We start from the raw sequence: 18,035 nt of genomic DNA on the forward strand, positions 1-18,035 counted from the left end.
TGTTTTAGGCTCTGAGACGGAAGCTTTCCGCAACCTAATGGCGGCGGCCGTCCCAAGGCACTCTGTGTCCCCAGTCGACACTCTCCTGGTGTGCCGTAATCGGCATTACACCAGCACATGTCCCACTACATTACCCGTGCCCTCAACAATGCCATTTCTGGGAAAGTCCACCTAACCACGGACACGTGGACAAGTGCTTGTGGGCAGGGACGGTAAATCTCACTGAAAGCACATTGGGTTAACATAGTGGAAGCCGGAACCCAGTCGGACCTTGGGATGGAACACATCCTCCCGACACTGAGGATTGCGGGCCGTACGTCAAACAGGGTTGCCCATATAGTCTACAGCTCCTGCACCTACTCCTCCTCTTCAGCCTCCATCTCTGAAATAAGCACGTCAGTCAGAAGCTGGAAGCGCTGCCTCAAGCCAAGCGGCAACAGGCTGTGCTGAAGCTAATCTGCTTAGGTGACAAACCGCACAATGCTGAATATTTGTAAACAGCGCTAAAAGAGCAGTCAGATTTTTGATTGACACCACTGAACATACAGCCAGGTATGGTCATGTGTGACAGAGGCAGACAGGTGTACTAAAATAGTGCAGTACTAGAGAATCCTTGTAGCGGAATTACTAAAAAAAATCCCATCTGAGAACGCTGGCAGCAGGCATCAGAGTTTGTTGTACAACCAAGAAGTACAAGCGAGAGAGACAGAAGTACAATCCAGCACAGGCAGGGGAACAATGGTAAAGTTCTGGGACAGTTTTCTCAGACCATCCCATCGCACCGGCACACAGGCAACGGGTGCTGTCACAAGAAGTGCAATGTTTGGGAAGATGCTGAGGGAGTACCTTGCTGATAGTACAAATGTCCTCCGTGATTCCTCTGTGCCTTTTAATTATTGGGTATCCAAGCTGGACACCTGGCATGAACTGGCTCTCTATGCCATGGAGGTCCTGGCCTGCCCTGCTACTAGCATTGTCAGAGCGGGTTTTTAGTACCGCTAGTGGAATTATAACTGATAAGCGCATCCGCATGTCAACTGAAAATGCTGACTCTTATAAAAATGAACAAGGGCTGGATTGGGCAAGATTTTTGTACACAAAGTGAAAACAGCAAAACATAACCTCTAATACATTGTCTTTTTTGTGGAAGTGTATTCTCATGCACCTCTTCACAACCACACATGGGTATACGCTTCCTGATTTGGTCTATTTGGTGTTATCCTCCTCCTTATCCACAAACAATAGAACGCCAGGGTGAACATATTCCGTGATGCAAAAAGTCACTAAATTTTGGTGCAACGGTGTTTTTATGATGCCCGTTACTAATTTTAAACCAAAAAAAATGTTACTCCCCCAGGGGAAAATGTTTGTCAGCCCATACACTTCGTGTAGCAATACGAGTCTAGGAGACAAGCTCCTTTAAATTGGGCCTAGTTTTTTTAATGAGGCCTTGCTCCACGTCTCATCCTTCTCCGCCACTAGAACACCAGGGGGAACGTGATCTATGCTGCTACAGCCGCCAGTCAATTTTTTGGCAAGGGTATCTATTATCCTCATAAAATATATTTTTTTTAAATGTACCCACCATGGGGAAATGTTTGTCGGCCCATGCACTTAGTGTATGGGCACTACGAGTCTAGGAGACCCGCTCCTTTGTAATGGGACAATTTTTTTATTTATTTTTTTTTTAGGAGGACCTCCTCCGTGTTTCTTCCAAGGGAGGGGATTGGGGTTCGTACAAATTTTTTGTCAAGGCAGCCCTTGCATTCAATGCATAAAAAAAACGGTATGGCAGGACCAACTGCAGAATGTGAAGTGGGTTTTTCTGTGGCCATCCAGTACCTGGGTTAAAAGGATTCTTGGGGTTCATATAACTTGATAGCAGGGCAGGCCTTGCATTCAATGCAACATTTTTTTCAGAAAGCCCTCCTGTACCTCTCATGAAAGGAGTATTGGGGTGCATCGAAATTCTTGGCAGCAGAGCCACTCACTTCATAGGCAATAACAGCATAGGAGACCCACTGTTTTATAACAGCCCTTTAAGAATATTAATCCCGCCTGATGCCCCTCTAAAAATAGGCTTTGTGACTAAGAGTCCCTCCTTCATAAATGAAATAAGATGTGTCTCCTTATCTGTCACACACCACATGGCCAGCTAGGGTTGTTAAAAGTTATAATGACATTTCCCACTGAATGCATTTGTATTGGTTGAAAGCAATGTTAAAGTTGAAAAAAGCATAAACACTGCGTGTGAACATAGCCCTAGTGGTGGAGGAACATTTTGGTCTGGGGTTAATTATTTTGCCTTATATACAAATCATTACCATGGAAAGTATGTACCTTAACATATTTCCCAGCTAAATCTATTTTGGTTTAGTTTCTGTATGTTTTTTGGTGCACCTGTAAAAATGGCGTGAAACTCTGACAATATTGCTTACAGCTGGACCTAGGAGTCAAAAATGCTTCCAGGGGAGATCCCCATGAAGTTCCTGTGTCATATGAGCAGTGTTTCCATCATTTTCAGACGTTTTTGGACCTTAAAAGGACCCTTGGGGGAATAGCGGTAAAAATACTTGGGTTTCCCATAGACTTAGGCCGGTTTCACATTCGCGTTTTGAGGAGCTGCAGAGGGCTGCGGACTTCCTCCGTGAAGCCCCGTCCTCGGCTGCACCTCCGCCGCTAGCTCCACCTACTTCTGCATGCGGCCTGCGTACCTATCTTTAACATTAGGTATGCAGGTCGTGGTGCTATATGCAGATGCTTCCGCATGCGTCGTTTTGACGATGCGGCGAACAGCGTAGGACGCAGCTTGTATCAATTTTTGATTTCTCCACATCGTCAAAACGACGCATGCGGAAGCATCCGCATACAGCTGCACGACCTGCGTATCTAATGTTAAAGGGAACCTGTCACCTGAATTTGGCGGGACTGGTTTTGGGTCATATGGGCGGAGTTTTCAGGTGTTTGATTCACCCTTTCCTTACCCGCTGGCTGCATGCTGGCTGCAATATTGGATTGAAGTTCATTCTCTGTCCTCCGTAGTACACGCCTGCACTTTGCGCAGGCGTTTACTATGGAGGACAGAGAATGAACTTCAATCCAATATTGCAGCCAGCATGCAGCCAGCGGGTAAGGAAAGGGTGAATCAAACACCCGAACACTACGCCCATATGACCCAAAACCAGTCCCGCCTAATTCAGGTGACAGAGTCCCTTTAACATTAGATACGCAGGCCGCATGCAAAAGTAGGTGGAGCTAGCGGCGGAGGTGCGGCCGAGGGCAGGGCTTCACGGAGGAAGTCCGCAGCCCTCCGCAGCTCCTCAAAACGCTAGTGTGAAACTAGCCTAAAGGCCCCGTCACACATAGCGAGATCGCTAGCGAGATCGCTGCTGAGTCACAAGTTTTGTGACGCAACAGCGATCTCAGTAGCGATCTCGCTATATGTGACACGTACCAGCGATCAGGCCCCTGCTGTGAGATCGCTGGTCGTGTCGGAATGGCCTGGGCCATTTTTTGATCGTTGAGGTCCCGCTGACATCGCTGAATCGGCGTGTGTGACGCCGATTCAGCGAGGTCTTCGCTGGTAACCAGGGTAAACATCGGGTAACTAAGCGCAGGGCCGCGCTTAGTAACCCGATGTTTACCCTGGTTACCATCCTAAAAGTAAAAAAACAAACGCTACATACTTACCTATCGCTGTCTGTCCTCGGCGCTCTGCTTCTCTGGTCTGTCTGTGAGCGCCGGTCAGCCGGAAAGCAGAGCGGTGACGTCACCGCTCTGCTTTCCGGCCGCTGTGCTCACAGCCAGACCAGAGAAGCAGAGCGCCGAGGACAGACAGCGATAGGTAAGTATGTAGCGTTTGTTTTTTTTTACTTTAACGATGGTAACCAGGGTAAACATCGGGTTACTAAGCGCGGCCCTGCGCTTAGTAACCCGATGTTTACCCTGGTTACCAGGGACCTCGGGATCGTTGGTCGCTGGAGAGCGGTCTGTGTGACAGCTCTCCAGCGACCAAACAGCGACGCTGCAGCGATCCGGATCGTTGTCGGTATCGCTGCAGCGTCACTGTGTGTGACGGGGCCTTTACATTGGGCTCGTTGTTCTGGCCTAGTACCCAAGTATTCCAATTTGCTCGACCCGAGCAACGAGCACCTGAGCATTTTAGTGCTCGCTCATCACTAGATGTGGTCTGTAAAAAAAATGGTTTTGTAAATTTTGCTTTAAAAATTAGAGAAATCGCTGGTCAACTTTCAACCGAAATAACTTTCTAAGAGAAAAAAAAATGTTTCACAAAATCGTAGTTACTTACCAATAACGGTATTTCTCTGATCCCATGATGGCACCACGGAGAGAGGGATCCACCCTCAGGGATAGGAAACCCACAGGTGAAAGAGGCGGTACCTCTCTCCCACATCAGTTGGTTTACAGAGCCTTAACAGCACTTCAGCTGTAACTTAAACGGTTAAACTTAACAAAATCTTTTAATTTTAAGCTTAGTAGAGGCACCGAGTGACTAAATATTAATAACTAATCCTAGTGTGCACACCCACACGTGAAGGGAGGGAATGTACGGGTGCCGTCATGAGATCAGAGAAATACCGTTATCAGTAAGTAACTACGATTTTCTCTTTCCCCCATGACGGCACCACGGAGAGAATTTCATAGAATGTACATTAGGGGAGGACCACTGCTTCCAGAACCCTTCTGCTGTAGGTTCCCCGTTAGGGACAGGAAACCAAACTGATGTGGGAGAGGTACCGCCTTTTTCACCTGTAGGTTTCCTGTCACTGAGGGCGGATCCCTCTCTCCGTGGTGCCGTCATGGGGGAAAGAGAAATTATGCTGATGTACATTAGAGAGGTGATAATTGTGATTTATTAACTATTTTCTGCAAGAAAACGCTCTGAATTAGGGCATAAAAATCAAAAGTTTGAAAATTTTTATTTTTTTCTCACAAAAACAAGTCATATTGAAGAAATTTTATCACCATCATGAAGTACCATGTGTCACGAAAAAAAATATCAGAATCAGTGGGATCCATTAACCCCTTAGTGACAGCGCCAATTTGGTACTTAATGACCGAGCCAATTTTTACAATTCTGACCACTGTCACTTTATGAGGTTATAACTCTGGAACGCTTCAACGGATCCCGCTGATTCTGAGATTGTTTTTTTCATGACATATTGTACTTCATGTTAGTGGTAACATTTCTTCGATATTACTTGCGATTATTTATGAAAAAAACGGAAATATGGCGAAATTTTTTAAAATTTTGCAATTTTCAAACTTTGTATTTTTATGCCCTTAAATCAGAGATATGTCACGAAAAATAGTTAATAAATAACATTTCCCACATGTCTACTTTACATCAGCACAATTTTGGAAACAAAATTTTTGTTTTGTTAGGGAGTTATAAGGGTTAAAAGTTTACAACACCATATTTTTTTTAGGGACCACATCACATTTGAAGTCATTTTGAGGGGTCTATATGATAGAAAATACCCAAGTGTGACACCATTCTAAAAACTGCACCCCTCAAGGTGCTCAAAACCACATTCAAGAAGTTTATTAACCCTTTACGTGCTTCACAGGAACTGAAACAATGTGGAAGGAAAAAATGAACATTTAACTTTTTTGTTATGCAATTTCTCCTGAACACGCCAAAACCCCATATGTGGGGGTAAACCACACAACTTGGAAGTGAAGGAGCACCGTTTGACTTTTTCACTGCAGAATTGGCTGGAATTGAGATCGGACGCCATGTCACGTTTAGAGAGCCCCTGATGTGCCTAAACAGTGGAAACTCCCCACAAGTGACACCATTTTAAAAACTAGACCCCTTCAGGAACTTATCTAGATGTGTGGTGAGCACTTTGATCCCCCATGTGCTTCACAGAAGTTTATAACTTAGAGCCGTGAAAATTAAAAAATTGCATTGTTTCTACAAAAATGATCTTTTTGCCCCCACATTTTTATTTTCACAAGGGTAACAGGAGAAATTATACCACAAAAGTTGTTGTGCAATTTTTCCTGAGTACGTCGATACCCAATATGTGGAGGTAAACCACTGTTTGAGCGCACCGCAGAGCTTGGAAGATAAGAAGTGCCGTTTTACTTTTTCAATGTAGAATTGGCTGGAATCCCAACTCTAACCCTAACTTTAGCCCCAACCCTAGCCCTAACCCTAAATTTAGCCCCAACCCTAACCCTAACTTTAGCTCCAACCCTAAAACTTGCTCTAACTTTAGCCCTAACCCTAAGGCCACTTTCACACTTGCGTCGTTTGGCATGTGCCTGCAGGATGCTTTTTTTTCCCCATAGACTTGTATTGCCGACGGATCGCAGCGGATGGCCACACGTCGCGTCCGTCGTGCACTGGATCAGTTGTGTTTTGGCGGACCGTCGGCACAAAAAAACGTTCAATGTAACATTTTTTGTATGTTGCGTCTGCCATTTCCGACCGCGCATGCGTGGCCGTAACTCCGCCCCCTCCTCCCCAGGACATAGATTGGGCAGCGGATGCGTTGAAAAACTACATCCGCTGCCCACGTTGTGCACAATTTTCACAACGTGCGTCGGTATGTCGGGCCAACGCATTGCGACGGCCCCATGCCGACGTAAGTGTGAAAGAAGCCTAACCCTAAATTTAGCCCCAACCCTAACCCTATATTTAGCCCCAACCGTAACCCTAAATTTAGCCCCAACCCTAACCCTAAATTTAGCCCCAACCCTAACCCTAACTTTAGCCCCAACCCTAACTTTAGCCCCAACCCTAACCCTAAATTTAGCCCCAACCCTAACCCTAAATTTAGCCCCAACCCTAAGTTTAGCCCTAACCCTAAATTTAGCTCCAACCCTAAATTTAACCCCAACCCTAACCCTAAGTTTAGCCCCAACCCTAACCCTAATTTTAGCCCCAACTGCTTTCTCCTGCCGGCCGGCAGATGGCGACAGATGGCGGGCGCACTGCGCATGCGCCCGCCATTTTGTTTCCCAAAGAAGACGCCGGCGGCCAGGAGAAGAAGCAGGAGGACCCAGGGACACCGGTAAGTATGATAGGGTCCCCGAATCCCCCTTTTTCTCTGTCCTCTGATGTGCGATCACATCAGACGACAGAGAATTACACATCGCTTTTTTTTTTTGCGGTCGCCGGTAAACAGTTAATTACCGACCCCGATCATGTTCTTTGGGGTCTCTGCTACCCCCGGCAGCCGAGACCCCAAAGATCCTCCGGGTGCCGGCCGGCGGGCGCACTGTGCATGTGCCCGCCATTTTTTTGCCGGAAAAAGATGGCGGCGCCCATCGGGAGCCACGAGGAGCACCGGGGGAGACAGGTGAGTATTGGGGGGCTATCTGGGACCCCTTTTCTCTGTCCTCTGATGTGCGATCACATCGGAGGATAGAGAAATTAAAAGGGAAATCGCGTTTGTTTTTTTTTGCGATCGCCGGTAAACGGTTAATTACCGGCGATCGCAAAAGCTGGGTCGGTAAAAACCGACCCGAATCATGATCTCTGGGGTCTTGGCTACCCCCGGCAGCCAAGACCCCGGAGAAAATCGGACTCTGGGGGGCGCTATTTACTTTTTCCACAGCGCCGTTAATTAACGGCGCTGTGGTTTAAGTACCCTTAACTGCTGCCGTTAAAAGGCGTATCGGCGGTCGTTAAGGGGTTAAAGCCATTCCAGAGTTATAACCTCAAAGTGACAGTCAGAATTGTAAAATCTGGCTCAGTCATTAAAGGTTTTCTGTTATATCTATTACTTTAGAAGCACAGAGTTCCCAACAACCTTCTTGTTGAAGGAGGATGGGGGAAGCAACTCTGAAGATCACCAGTTCTCTCCAATGCTGTTAGCAGAAGCAGTCTTGCCTGACAGCATTCAAGGAGAGCAGAGGCACTGGAGTCACCCACCCGGCAAGCTACAGAGCCCAACTTATAAAGCCTCAATCAGATGTCCGCGTTTCAAGTACATGTCTTATCTGTGATTTTCAGAGACAGAACACATACTCCTAGTCTATAGCCAGATGGAGGGGACGGGTAAGGAACTGGGCACAACTTCCATGGCGGCAATCATCTTCCCAGTACTCATGCAGAGACAAGGGGAATGTGGGGGATGAGTGTCTTAGCGAACGAATCTCCAGACAGAGCCAAGATATTTTTCCACTGAAACGAGGACTCTGGCGTGAGCGCTATCAAACAACAAGACTAGAAATTCTAGGCTTTGAGCTGGAGTCTGGGAAAATGTTGTTGTGCTGACTATCCAGCCCAGACGGGCAAGGGTGTCCATGGTCATCTGAAGTCTCTAAAAACAGTCTCTGAAACACAGGCCCTTGATCAGGAGATTACCCAGATAGTAATTATCCCTATCTCATTGGATCGAAGAATGACCATGACCGTTGCCACCACCTTCGTACACACTATACCGTAAGGCAGAGCTGTGAACGGATAGTTTTTCTCGTGAATCAGAAATCTCTGATGTGGTACACAAACGGAATGTGAAGGAAAGCATCCTGAATGTCCATGGAGCAGAGAAACTAGTCGTGTTTCATAGAGGCGATTACAAAGCGACAGGATTCCATCCTGACATGAAGGAGACACACTAGACTGTTTAGATGTTTTAGATGCAGAATCGGACAGAGGGAACAATCCTCATTTGGAACAATAAAGAGGTTGGATTGAAAACCAGAAAAGCATTCTTGAAATGGAACAGGCACGATGTCTCCTACCCAGAGGAGATGGCTTGAAAGAACCCTGGAACCTGAGCTGGTACCACTGGAGGGCGGGACAAGAACATTCTATCTTTTAGCCTGTGGTAAAGATCCCTCCGACTGACTTGGCTACCCACGTGGCAGCAAAGGCAAGACAGAAGCCTCAAAGGCTGATTTGGCTTCTGACTGTCAGTTAAGTGCTTGATAGAGGAACCATCAGACAGGGAGAGAACAGTCTTGGCGGATAGGCAAGAGACCGGGGAATCCACCGTCGGAAACTCTATCCAATTTATTAATAATGTCCGGACTAAAGGATATAGGGTATCCAATTGTTTTCTACTCGGGAAGAACTTCAAGTGTTCCCTATGTTTTGTAAAGATTCCTTTAAACTTCTTGTGGTTAGAAAACATCCGGGAAGGGCATTTTGCCTTTTTGAATGAGAACTGTCCTGTGGGGGTCTGATTAACGGCCCATATAAGGCTGTCGACCAAATCCTGAAGATTTGAAGTCTGGTCCGTGTCAGGGTCAGAAAATGACTGGGACTCCGATTCGGACCCCAGGGCCAACTCGGGGGAGGAAGCGTGGGATACCAAGGAGCATACACCCATTGTTACCTGTGTCCCCCAAAGAAGCGATAAAGAAATACTAATACAAGTCTAGGGATCTGTGAAAAGCAGAAAGCGCATAGAGGGCATCAATGCGGAATCCATGCATTGTCTGAGAATAACATTCTATTGGATAGGGAAGTTTTATATTTATCTTACATGAAAATTACTTAGGAAACACTACTGGTAAAAAAGGACACAGACCAAATACTGATGTAACTCTGATCCAAAACACTGATGACAAGTGGATCAAATATTGGGTACACAAACAAACACAGACGTCTGATGAGGATGTCGAGTCCATATGGGTCGAAATACATGGAGGAAAAATAGTAACAAAATTCTCATTGGTGTCTGATCCAAACCCCCAAACATAACAGAAATCAAGCTAAGGCAGATAGATTAAGCTGCAACCCATAATGAGGTCTTTGTTATGGGGGACTTTAACTACCCTGATATTAACTGGGAAACAGAGACCTGTGAAACACAAAGGCAACAGGTTTCTGCTAATAACCAAGAAACATTTGTTAACAATTTGGTACAGAATCCAACCATAGGAGCAGCATTTTTAGACCTAATACTATCTAATAGACCTGACAGAATAACAAGTCTGCAGGTGGTCGGGCATCTAAGAAATAGCGACCACAATATTGTACAGTTTCACCTGTCTTTCACTAGGGAGACTTGTCAGGGAGTCACAAAAACACTGAACTTTAGGAAGGCAACGTTTGACCAGCTTAGAGATGCCCTAAATCTGGTAGACTGGGACAATAGCCTCAGAAATAAGAAAACAGATAATAAATCGAAAATGTTTAACCCCTTAGTGACAGAGCCAAATTTTTGAAATCTGACCAGTGTCAATTTATGTGGTAAAAACTCTGTAACGCTTCAACAAATCCCAGTGATTTTAAGATTGTTTTTTTATGACACATTATACTTTTTGATAATGGTAAATTTAGGTTGATATGTTTTGTGTTTATTTATAAAAAAATATCAGAAATTTGAGAAAAATGTTACAAAATGAGAAATTTTCAAACTTTGAATGATTATCCCTTTAATCCAGATAGTCATACCACAGAAAGACATTAATAGATAACATTTCCCTCATGTCGGCTTTACATCAGCACCATTTATAAAATGTTCTTTTATTTTGTTAGCATTTTAGGAGGTTTAAAAGTGTAGCAGTAATTTTTCATTTTTTCAAGGAAATTTGCAAAATGTATTTTTTATGAACTAATCCATGTTTGAAGTGACTTTAGGGGTCCCATATATTGGGAAACCCCCAAAAGTGATACCATTTTAGAAACGGCACCCCTGACATATTGAAAACTGCTGTCAGGTAGTTTATTAACCCTTCAGGTGCTTTTCAGGAATTAATGCAAAGTGGCATGACAGAAATGAAAATGTGTATTTTTACCACCTAAATGCCGCTAACTTCTGAACAGATTACAACAGCAGGCAGACTCTAAGGTCGCTATTTGGTCATGAATTGCCATTGCAAACATCAGGACCACACAATCATGATCCAAGAGCACCAATTGGGATAAAGAGGAAGCCCCCACACTCTTAACCATTTATATTGATGAAGTCACTATTGACAGCAGCATCTAAGGGGTTAAACAGATATGGACGGTGCAAACACTGATCATGGCTGATGCAGCAAGTTGTCAGCTATAGTGTACAACCAACAGCTGTTGGATTGTCACCTGTATGGGCACGCTACTCTCTTATATCTCAGGTCAGTTAAAAGACGTATTGGCTGTCATTAAGGGGTTAAGAACATCCTAAATAGGCACTGTAAGGCTACTTTCACACTAGCGTCGGAATCTCCCCGTCGCAATGCGTCGGGCAGAGATTCCGACGCTAGCGTTTAACGCACTGCACAACGGAGGCAGCGGATGCATTTCTCCGGCGCATCCGCTGCCCCATTGTGAGGTGCGGGGAGGTGGGGGCGGAGTTCCGGCCGCGCATGCGCGGTCGGAAAAAGCGGTCCGTCAGAAGCAAAAAACGTTACATGCAGCGTTTATTGCTCCCGACGGTCCGCCAAAGCACGACGCATCCGTCGCACGACGGATGCGACATGTGGCAATCCGTCGCAATGCGTCGTCAATACAAGTCTATGGGGAAAAAACGAATCCTGCAAGCACTTTTTTCTGCAAAACAACGTATTGTGACGGATTGCAGAAAACGCTAGTGTGAAAGTAGCCTAAGTGGTTTATACCTTGTGGGAATAAAAGGACAAGAAATAGGAAAATCCCAGTGTGGCTAAACAAAGACGTAAGAGGGGCAATTAACAGTAAAAAGAAAGCATTTAAAGGGACACTGTCACCTGAATTTGGAGGGAACAATCTTTAGCCATGGAGGCGGGGTTTTTGGGTGTTTGATTCACCCTTTCCTTACCCGCTGGCTGCAATATTGGATTGAAGTTCATTCTCTGTCCTCCGTAGTACACGCCTGCGCAAGGCAAGATTGCACCTTGTGCAAACACCCAAAAACCCCGCCTCCATGGCTAAAGATTGTTCCCTCCAAATTCAGGTGACAGTGTCCCTTTAAGCAGGATGGCACCATTGAAGCTCTAAAAAACTATAGGGAGAAAAATACATCATCTAAAAAAACGAATTAAAGCTGCCAAAAAGGAAACAGAAGCACATTGCTAAGGAGAGTAAAACTAATTCCAAACTGTTCTTCAACTATATCAATAGTAAAAGAATCTTAAGTGAAAGTGTAGGCCCCTTAAAAAAATTGTGAGGAAAGAATGGTTATAGATGACGAGGAAACACCTTTTCCACAGTGGAAAATAAAATGCTAGGTGAAATGCCAAGAGACAAAGAAAACCCTATATTAAGGATCACCAATCTAACCCAAGAAGGCAAAATCGGCTAAATAAGATTGAAATAGCTAAATCTCCGGGTCCGGATGGCATACACCCACGAGTACTAAGAGAATTAAGTAATGTAATAGATAAACCATTATTTCTTATATTTATTGACTCAAGTGACAGGGTCTGTTTCACAGGACTGGCGCATAGCAAATATGGTACCAATAATCAAAAAGGCCTCTAAAAGTGAACCTGGAAATTATAGGCCAGTAAGTCTAACCTCTATTGTTGGTAAAATATTTGAAGGGTTTCTGAGGGATGTTTTTCTGGATTATCTCAATGAGAATAACTGTTTAACTCCATATCAGCATGGGTTTATGAGGAATCGCTCCTATCAAACCAATTTAATCAGTTTTTATGAAGAGGTAACCTATAGACTGGACCAAGGTCAGGTTCAAATCCTGCGCCAATTCACGGCCGGACTGCGCCTGTCGCCGATTGGTTGTGCCCGGCTGGCCGCGACCAATCAGTGAAGCGGTGTTTAAATCCCGTGCCAATCAGCGACAGGCGCAGTCCAGCCGCAAAATGGCGTGGGATTTAAATCACACTTCGCTGATTAGTCGCGCCAGCTGGGCGCGAGCAATCAGCGAAGCGTGATTTAAATCCCGCGCCAATGTCGCTGATTGGTTGCGACCAATCAGCGAAGCGGTGGGACCGAAGCATCGCGAGCTGCAGGAAAAGCTGCTGCGGAGGCGATGGAAGGTGAGAATATCACGATTTTTTATTTTTTTTTTATTATCTTTAACATTATATCTTTTTAACATTGATGCTGCATAGGCGAGACCGCAATGCATGGACCCGAGCATCGCAAGGAGCGGGGAATGCCTGGGCTGTATCCAGGGGCCGACAGAAGGTGAGTATACAATGAATTTTTATTATTATTATTATTTTTAACATTAGATCTTTTTACTATTGATACTGCATAGGCAGCATCAATAGTAAAAAGTTGGTCACACAGGGTTAATAGCAGCATTAACGGAGTGCGTTACACCGCGGCATAACGCGGTCCGTTAACGCTGCCATTAACCCTGTGTGAGCGCTGACTGGAGGGGATTATGGAGCGGGCACTGACTGCGGGGAGAAAGGAGTGGCCATTTTGCCGCCGGACTATACCCGTCGCTGATTGGTCATGCTTGTTTTGCCGCGACCAATCAGCGACTTGGGATTTCCGAGACAGACAGACAGACGGAAGTGACCCGTAGACAATTATAAAGTAGATCGATAAGGGGACAATACAAATATCTCTCCGAGGATCTGTTTATACCAAGGAAGGCGACGGGCACAAGGGGGCATTCTCTGCGTGTGGAGGAGAGAAGGTTTTTCCACCAACATGGAAGAGGATTCTTTACTGTTAGGGCAGTGAGAATCTGGAATTGCTTGCCTGAGGTGGTGGTGATGGCGAACTCAGTCGAGGGGTTCAAGAGAGGCCTGGATGTCTTCCTGGAGCAGAACAATATTTATCTTACAGTTCTTTAGGACGTAGATCTGGGGATTTATTCTGACGGAATATAGGCTGAACTGGAGGGACAAATGTATTTTTTTGGCATTATGAACTATTTTACTATGTTACTATCAAAGAGGCCTAAGGCAAAGAGAAATGCATCCCTTGCCTAGGAAACCGGCCATCTCTGCCAGACTACCGCAGCGGTGGCCTTATCAATGACCAGCAAACTGTAGAAAACCCCTCCCTTTCTCAAACAGAAGATTTTTAATAAACTGATAAGTTGCTTGATTTTACAAGCACATTGCAATTTTACCCATTCATCATGTTAAAACAACCTCTGTAATGATCACTTAGATGTCTCAGATGGTCACACAATGAGGGAATTTGACCAGGATAACCTTAACAGAGGACCTTTCAACAATTTTTTCATGTTGAATTGAACACAATGTAATAATGGCTGCAGAGCGGAATTATTAAATGTTTGTTGTTTTTTTTATTTTGCCTCCTCTAAAGTACAGAGATATTAGCAAAATACTCGGCATTTAATGAGTTATAAAAGTTCATTCAAAGTGTTAGGCCAACAGCCCCAATGATCCAAACAATTATTCTGTGTGCACAGAATATCATTGTCCTTTACAGTTCTGTTTACACAGGACTAAGTGCTGCCGAGAACGTTGATATTTGAGCAATCTCTAAAATGTCTTATGAACATTTATTTTCTTTGTTCATCTGGTAAGAGTTAGTCTCTTTAGAAAGGCCAACAGTCGAGAAACAAGCTTTCCTAGGTAATAATTGCAATTATTATACACATTGCAAAACTGCAGAGTTATTTAAGCTTGTATCAATATTTTTTTTTTTTTAAACTTACTTTATACTGCGCTGCATCCTTAAGCCAAAGATGAACACTCCAGAATTCCAAAATCCTGAAAAGAAAATATATATTTATTTTTATTAAAGGGGTATTCTCAAGTTGTCTTTGAGCAGCTTAGAAGAAATGTATTCATTTTAGCTTCCTCACTTCCTTGTTTCTGGCAGGCCAGGCTCTCCTCCTCGAGTGACAGCTCTGGTGAGAAGTAGAACTGAAAAGCTAAAAGATCTCATATTACATTCAGAAATCGGTGGTCTGTTCTGGAGACAGTTATCCCTGTAGTTACACAAAGATAACAGGGCGTAGTAATACAGCCGTATTACTCGCGGGAGGACTGCATCGCAAAGCTGTATTACTTGCAGTAGAATTGCATTGCTATCCACGGACTGGGCGTCAGCTCTCCTGACGCAAGTGTGACAGCTGCATAGAAATACATACTGTCACGCTGAGGTCAGGAGAGCCGATGGCCAGTCCGAGGAATGCGACGTGCGAGTAATACGGCCATCTCAATGAGCTTGTGCACACGATGCGTTTTTGATGCACTTTCGCAGCTTTTTTTTACGTGCGTAAATGCTCCAAAAACGCAAAGGAATATTAAAGCAAGGTAATTCAACGACAATCCTGAAGTGTTGTGCACATGATCAGTAAATTTCCTTCCGTATTTGCAGAGCTATTTTCTGCAGCATGTCAATTCATTTTGGGTTTCTGCAGCAATTTTGACTCATTGACTTCAATTGAGTCAGTCAAATCTGCTGGAAAAACGCAGGTTTAAAAAGGTTTGCCTATTTGCTGCGTATCTGCTGCCAAAAACGCTGTGATTTGTCAAAGGGAACGGATGTCAGAAAGAGGAAGAGTGCATGGGCAGCGAATGTGCGTGTGTCTCTGTGCGTGGGCGGAGAATGTGTGCGTGTGTCTCTGTGCATGGGCAGAGAATGTGCGTGTCTCTGTGCGTGGGCGGATAATGTGCGCGTGCGTCTCTGTGCGTGGGCGGAGAATGTGCACGTGCGTGTCTGTGAAGGGGCGGAAAATGTGCGCGCGTGTCTGTGAAGGGGCGGAGAATGTGCGCGCGTGTCTGTGAAGGGGCGGAGAATGTGCGCGCGTGTCTGTGAAGGGTCGGAGAATGTGCGCGCGTGTCTGTGAAGGGGCGGAGAATGTGCGCGCGTGTCTGTGAAGGGGCGGAGAATGTGCGCGCGTGTCTGTGAAGGGGCGGAGAATGTGCGCGCGTGTCTGTGAAGGGGCGGAGAATGTGCGCGCGTGTCTGTGAAGGGGCGGAGAATGTGCGCGCGTGTCTGTGAAGGGGCGGAGAATGTGCGCGCGTGTCTGTGAAGGGGCGGAGAATGTGCGCGCGTGTCTGTGAAGGGGCGGAGAATGTGCGCGCGTGTCTGTGAAGGGGCGGAGAATGTGCGTAGTGTGCACATGTGTGTGCGAGGGCGGAGAATCTGTACGTGTGTCTGTGCATGGGCGGAGAATGTGTGCGTGTGTGTGAGGAGAATGTGTGCGTGGGCACACAATGTGTGCGTATCGCCAGAGGCCGGGTAGACCAGTACTGTTCTACACATGAGATCGCCGTGGAACACATGGTATTAAATGGACTAAGTCGGACAGGATAGTATTATATGTTCGTTTATTATTTTTTGATTGTTTGCAGGAGACGAGGGCATTGGGGATTAGGTGTTCAGCATGTATGGTAAATTTAGATTCAATAAAGACGTCTGTGTGATTATTGTGGCCGTGTCTTTATTTACCATGTAACTATAGGATTAGTAATGGAGAGGTGTCTGATAGACATCTCCATTACTAACCTGTGGGCTTGATGTCACCTGACATTAGAAAGGTGACATCTCCACAAATATGAACCCCACTTGCCACCACTACAGGGCAAGTGGGAAGAGCGAGGCTCAGTGCCAGAATTAGTGCCCTTTCTGGGTGGCTGCAGGTTGCTATCTTTAGGCTGGGGGCAACATCCATGGCCCCTTACCAGCCTGAGAATACCACAGGAGGACCCCACAAAGGCTTTTTTTTTTATTTTTTTTTTATTTACAGCGCAGGAGCGGCTGACAAATACTCCCATTATCTGTTCCTGCTCTCACTGTTATTAGCGGCAGCAGGTATCTGATGATGGGAGCTGTAGTCCCATCAGCTGACACCAGTGACCGTAGGTAAACTTTATGCCTTCGATCACAGCTGAGTGTTCACGCTGTCTTTCGACAGCGTGGAAACTGCGGCTCTCTGACGGCTGGGGATGGTTTCCCCACCGATCAGAAGCGGTATTTGCCTTACTGCCATGCATATGACAGCCTGTCAAAACTGTATTGTCGGACTCCCCATTCAAGTGAATGGGGTATGGGTCCGCTCTGCTGGATGAAAAGCTATATGGATGCATCATGCAACCTGCCATCTAGATGTAGCGGAGCTGACTGTGGTCACATCCTTGATTTTTCTGTAGCAAATCAGCTGCAAAAAAAGTCAACCTGCGTATTTGCAGTGTTTTTTCGCAATCCATTCAAGTCAATGGGTAAAAAACACTGCAAAATTACTGAAAGTAGTGACATGCTCTTTGTTTACCAAAAAAAAAAAAAAAAAAAAAGGCTGCAAAGCACAAATTCCTGATAACAAAAAAAAGTGTGTGCGCGAGAGATTTCTGAAATTTCATAGGCTTTGCTGGTACTGTAAAAATCAGCTGAAAATTACCATGAAAAAGCAGCAAAAGCCCAGTGTGAACTTACCCTAAGGGTATGTTTCCATGTTCAGGAAACGCAGCGTGTTTGACGCTGTGTTGAGCCACAGCGTCCAGATGTTACAGCATAGTGGGGGGGGGGGGGGGGGGATTTCATGAAATCCCGTCTCCACTATGCATTAAAAGACGCATGCGGCATACCTGCGGAAACGGACATGCGGCGCGTCTTTTAAGAACGCAGCATGTCCTTACATTGCAGAAACAACGCAAGGACAATGCAGGTGACCTGCCAGTGACCTCAGGTGCAGATTTGGTCAGGATTTTACCTGCATAAAATCCTGACCAAATCCTGATGCAATCCTGAACGTGGACACATACCCTAACACATCTAGCAATGGCCCTTTTTACATGCCACCTGGCGTTTGTTCTTTTTCAGGGTTGAAACAAAGAGAGACCTTGATTTCCACCACAAAGATGTGTTTTCCAAGTTTTATATTAAATACCTTCTGAAAACTAGGGAATGGAATATAGCCTCCTTCTCATTTCTAGAGTTATTACATAAAGAAGGCCAAACGATTTCTTGGGTCCTATGAGATGAAGAGGACACTTTAGGGAGAAGAGCTGGATCCGGTCTAATAACCACAATCAGGGAGAATATTTGTTCATAGTTAGTTAACTGATAGGAGAATTACAGGCTCTATCCTTCTAGTTGAGGTTAGGGCCACCAGTAGAATAGTTTTATAGGTCAAAATTTTAGGTTGTACCTCTGCTCAATTGGGGATTTAGTTAGGTCGCCTAAGACTAGTTTAAAGGTTCCATAGTGGAACCTGAAACTGAGCTACCAGCGTAGACGTGCT

General features: G+C 45.3%; 1 protein-coding gene across 3 annotated transcripts in view; it reads right to left on the minus strand.

Moving 5' to 3' along the window:
• Positions 1-18,035, minus strand: part of LIG1 (DNA ligase 1) — a 389,895-nt gene that overhangs the window by 338,923 nt on the left and 32,937 nt on the right. For all 3 annotated transcript variants that reach the window (XM_069741985.1, XM_069741988.1, XM_069741987.1), the window contains exon 2: positions 14,502-14,556. In XM_069741985.1, coding sequence (XP_069598086.1) covers positions 14,502-14,518 — 17 coding nt within the window. In that variant the 5' untranslated portion in view covers positions 14,519-14,556. The remainder of the gene's footprint in view (positions 1-14,501; positions 14,557-18,035) is intronic.

This window comes from Ranitomeya imitator, chromosome 10, assembly GCF_032444005.1.
Source record: "Ranitomeya imitator isolate aRanImi1 chromosome 10, aRanImi1.pri, whole genome shotgun sequence".
Lineage (NCBI taxonomy): Eukaryota > Metazoa > Chordata > Amphibia > Anura > Dendrobatidae > Ranitomeya > Ranitomeya imitator.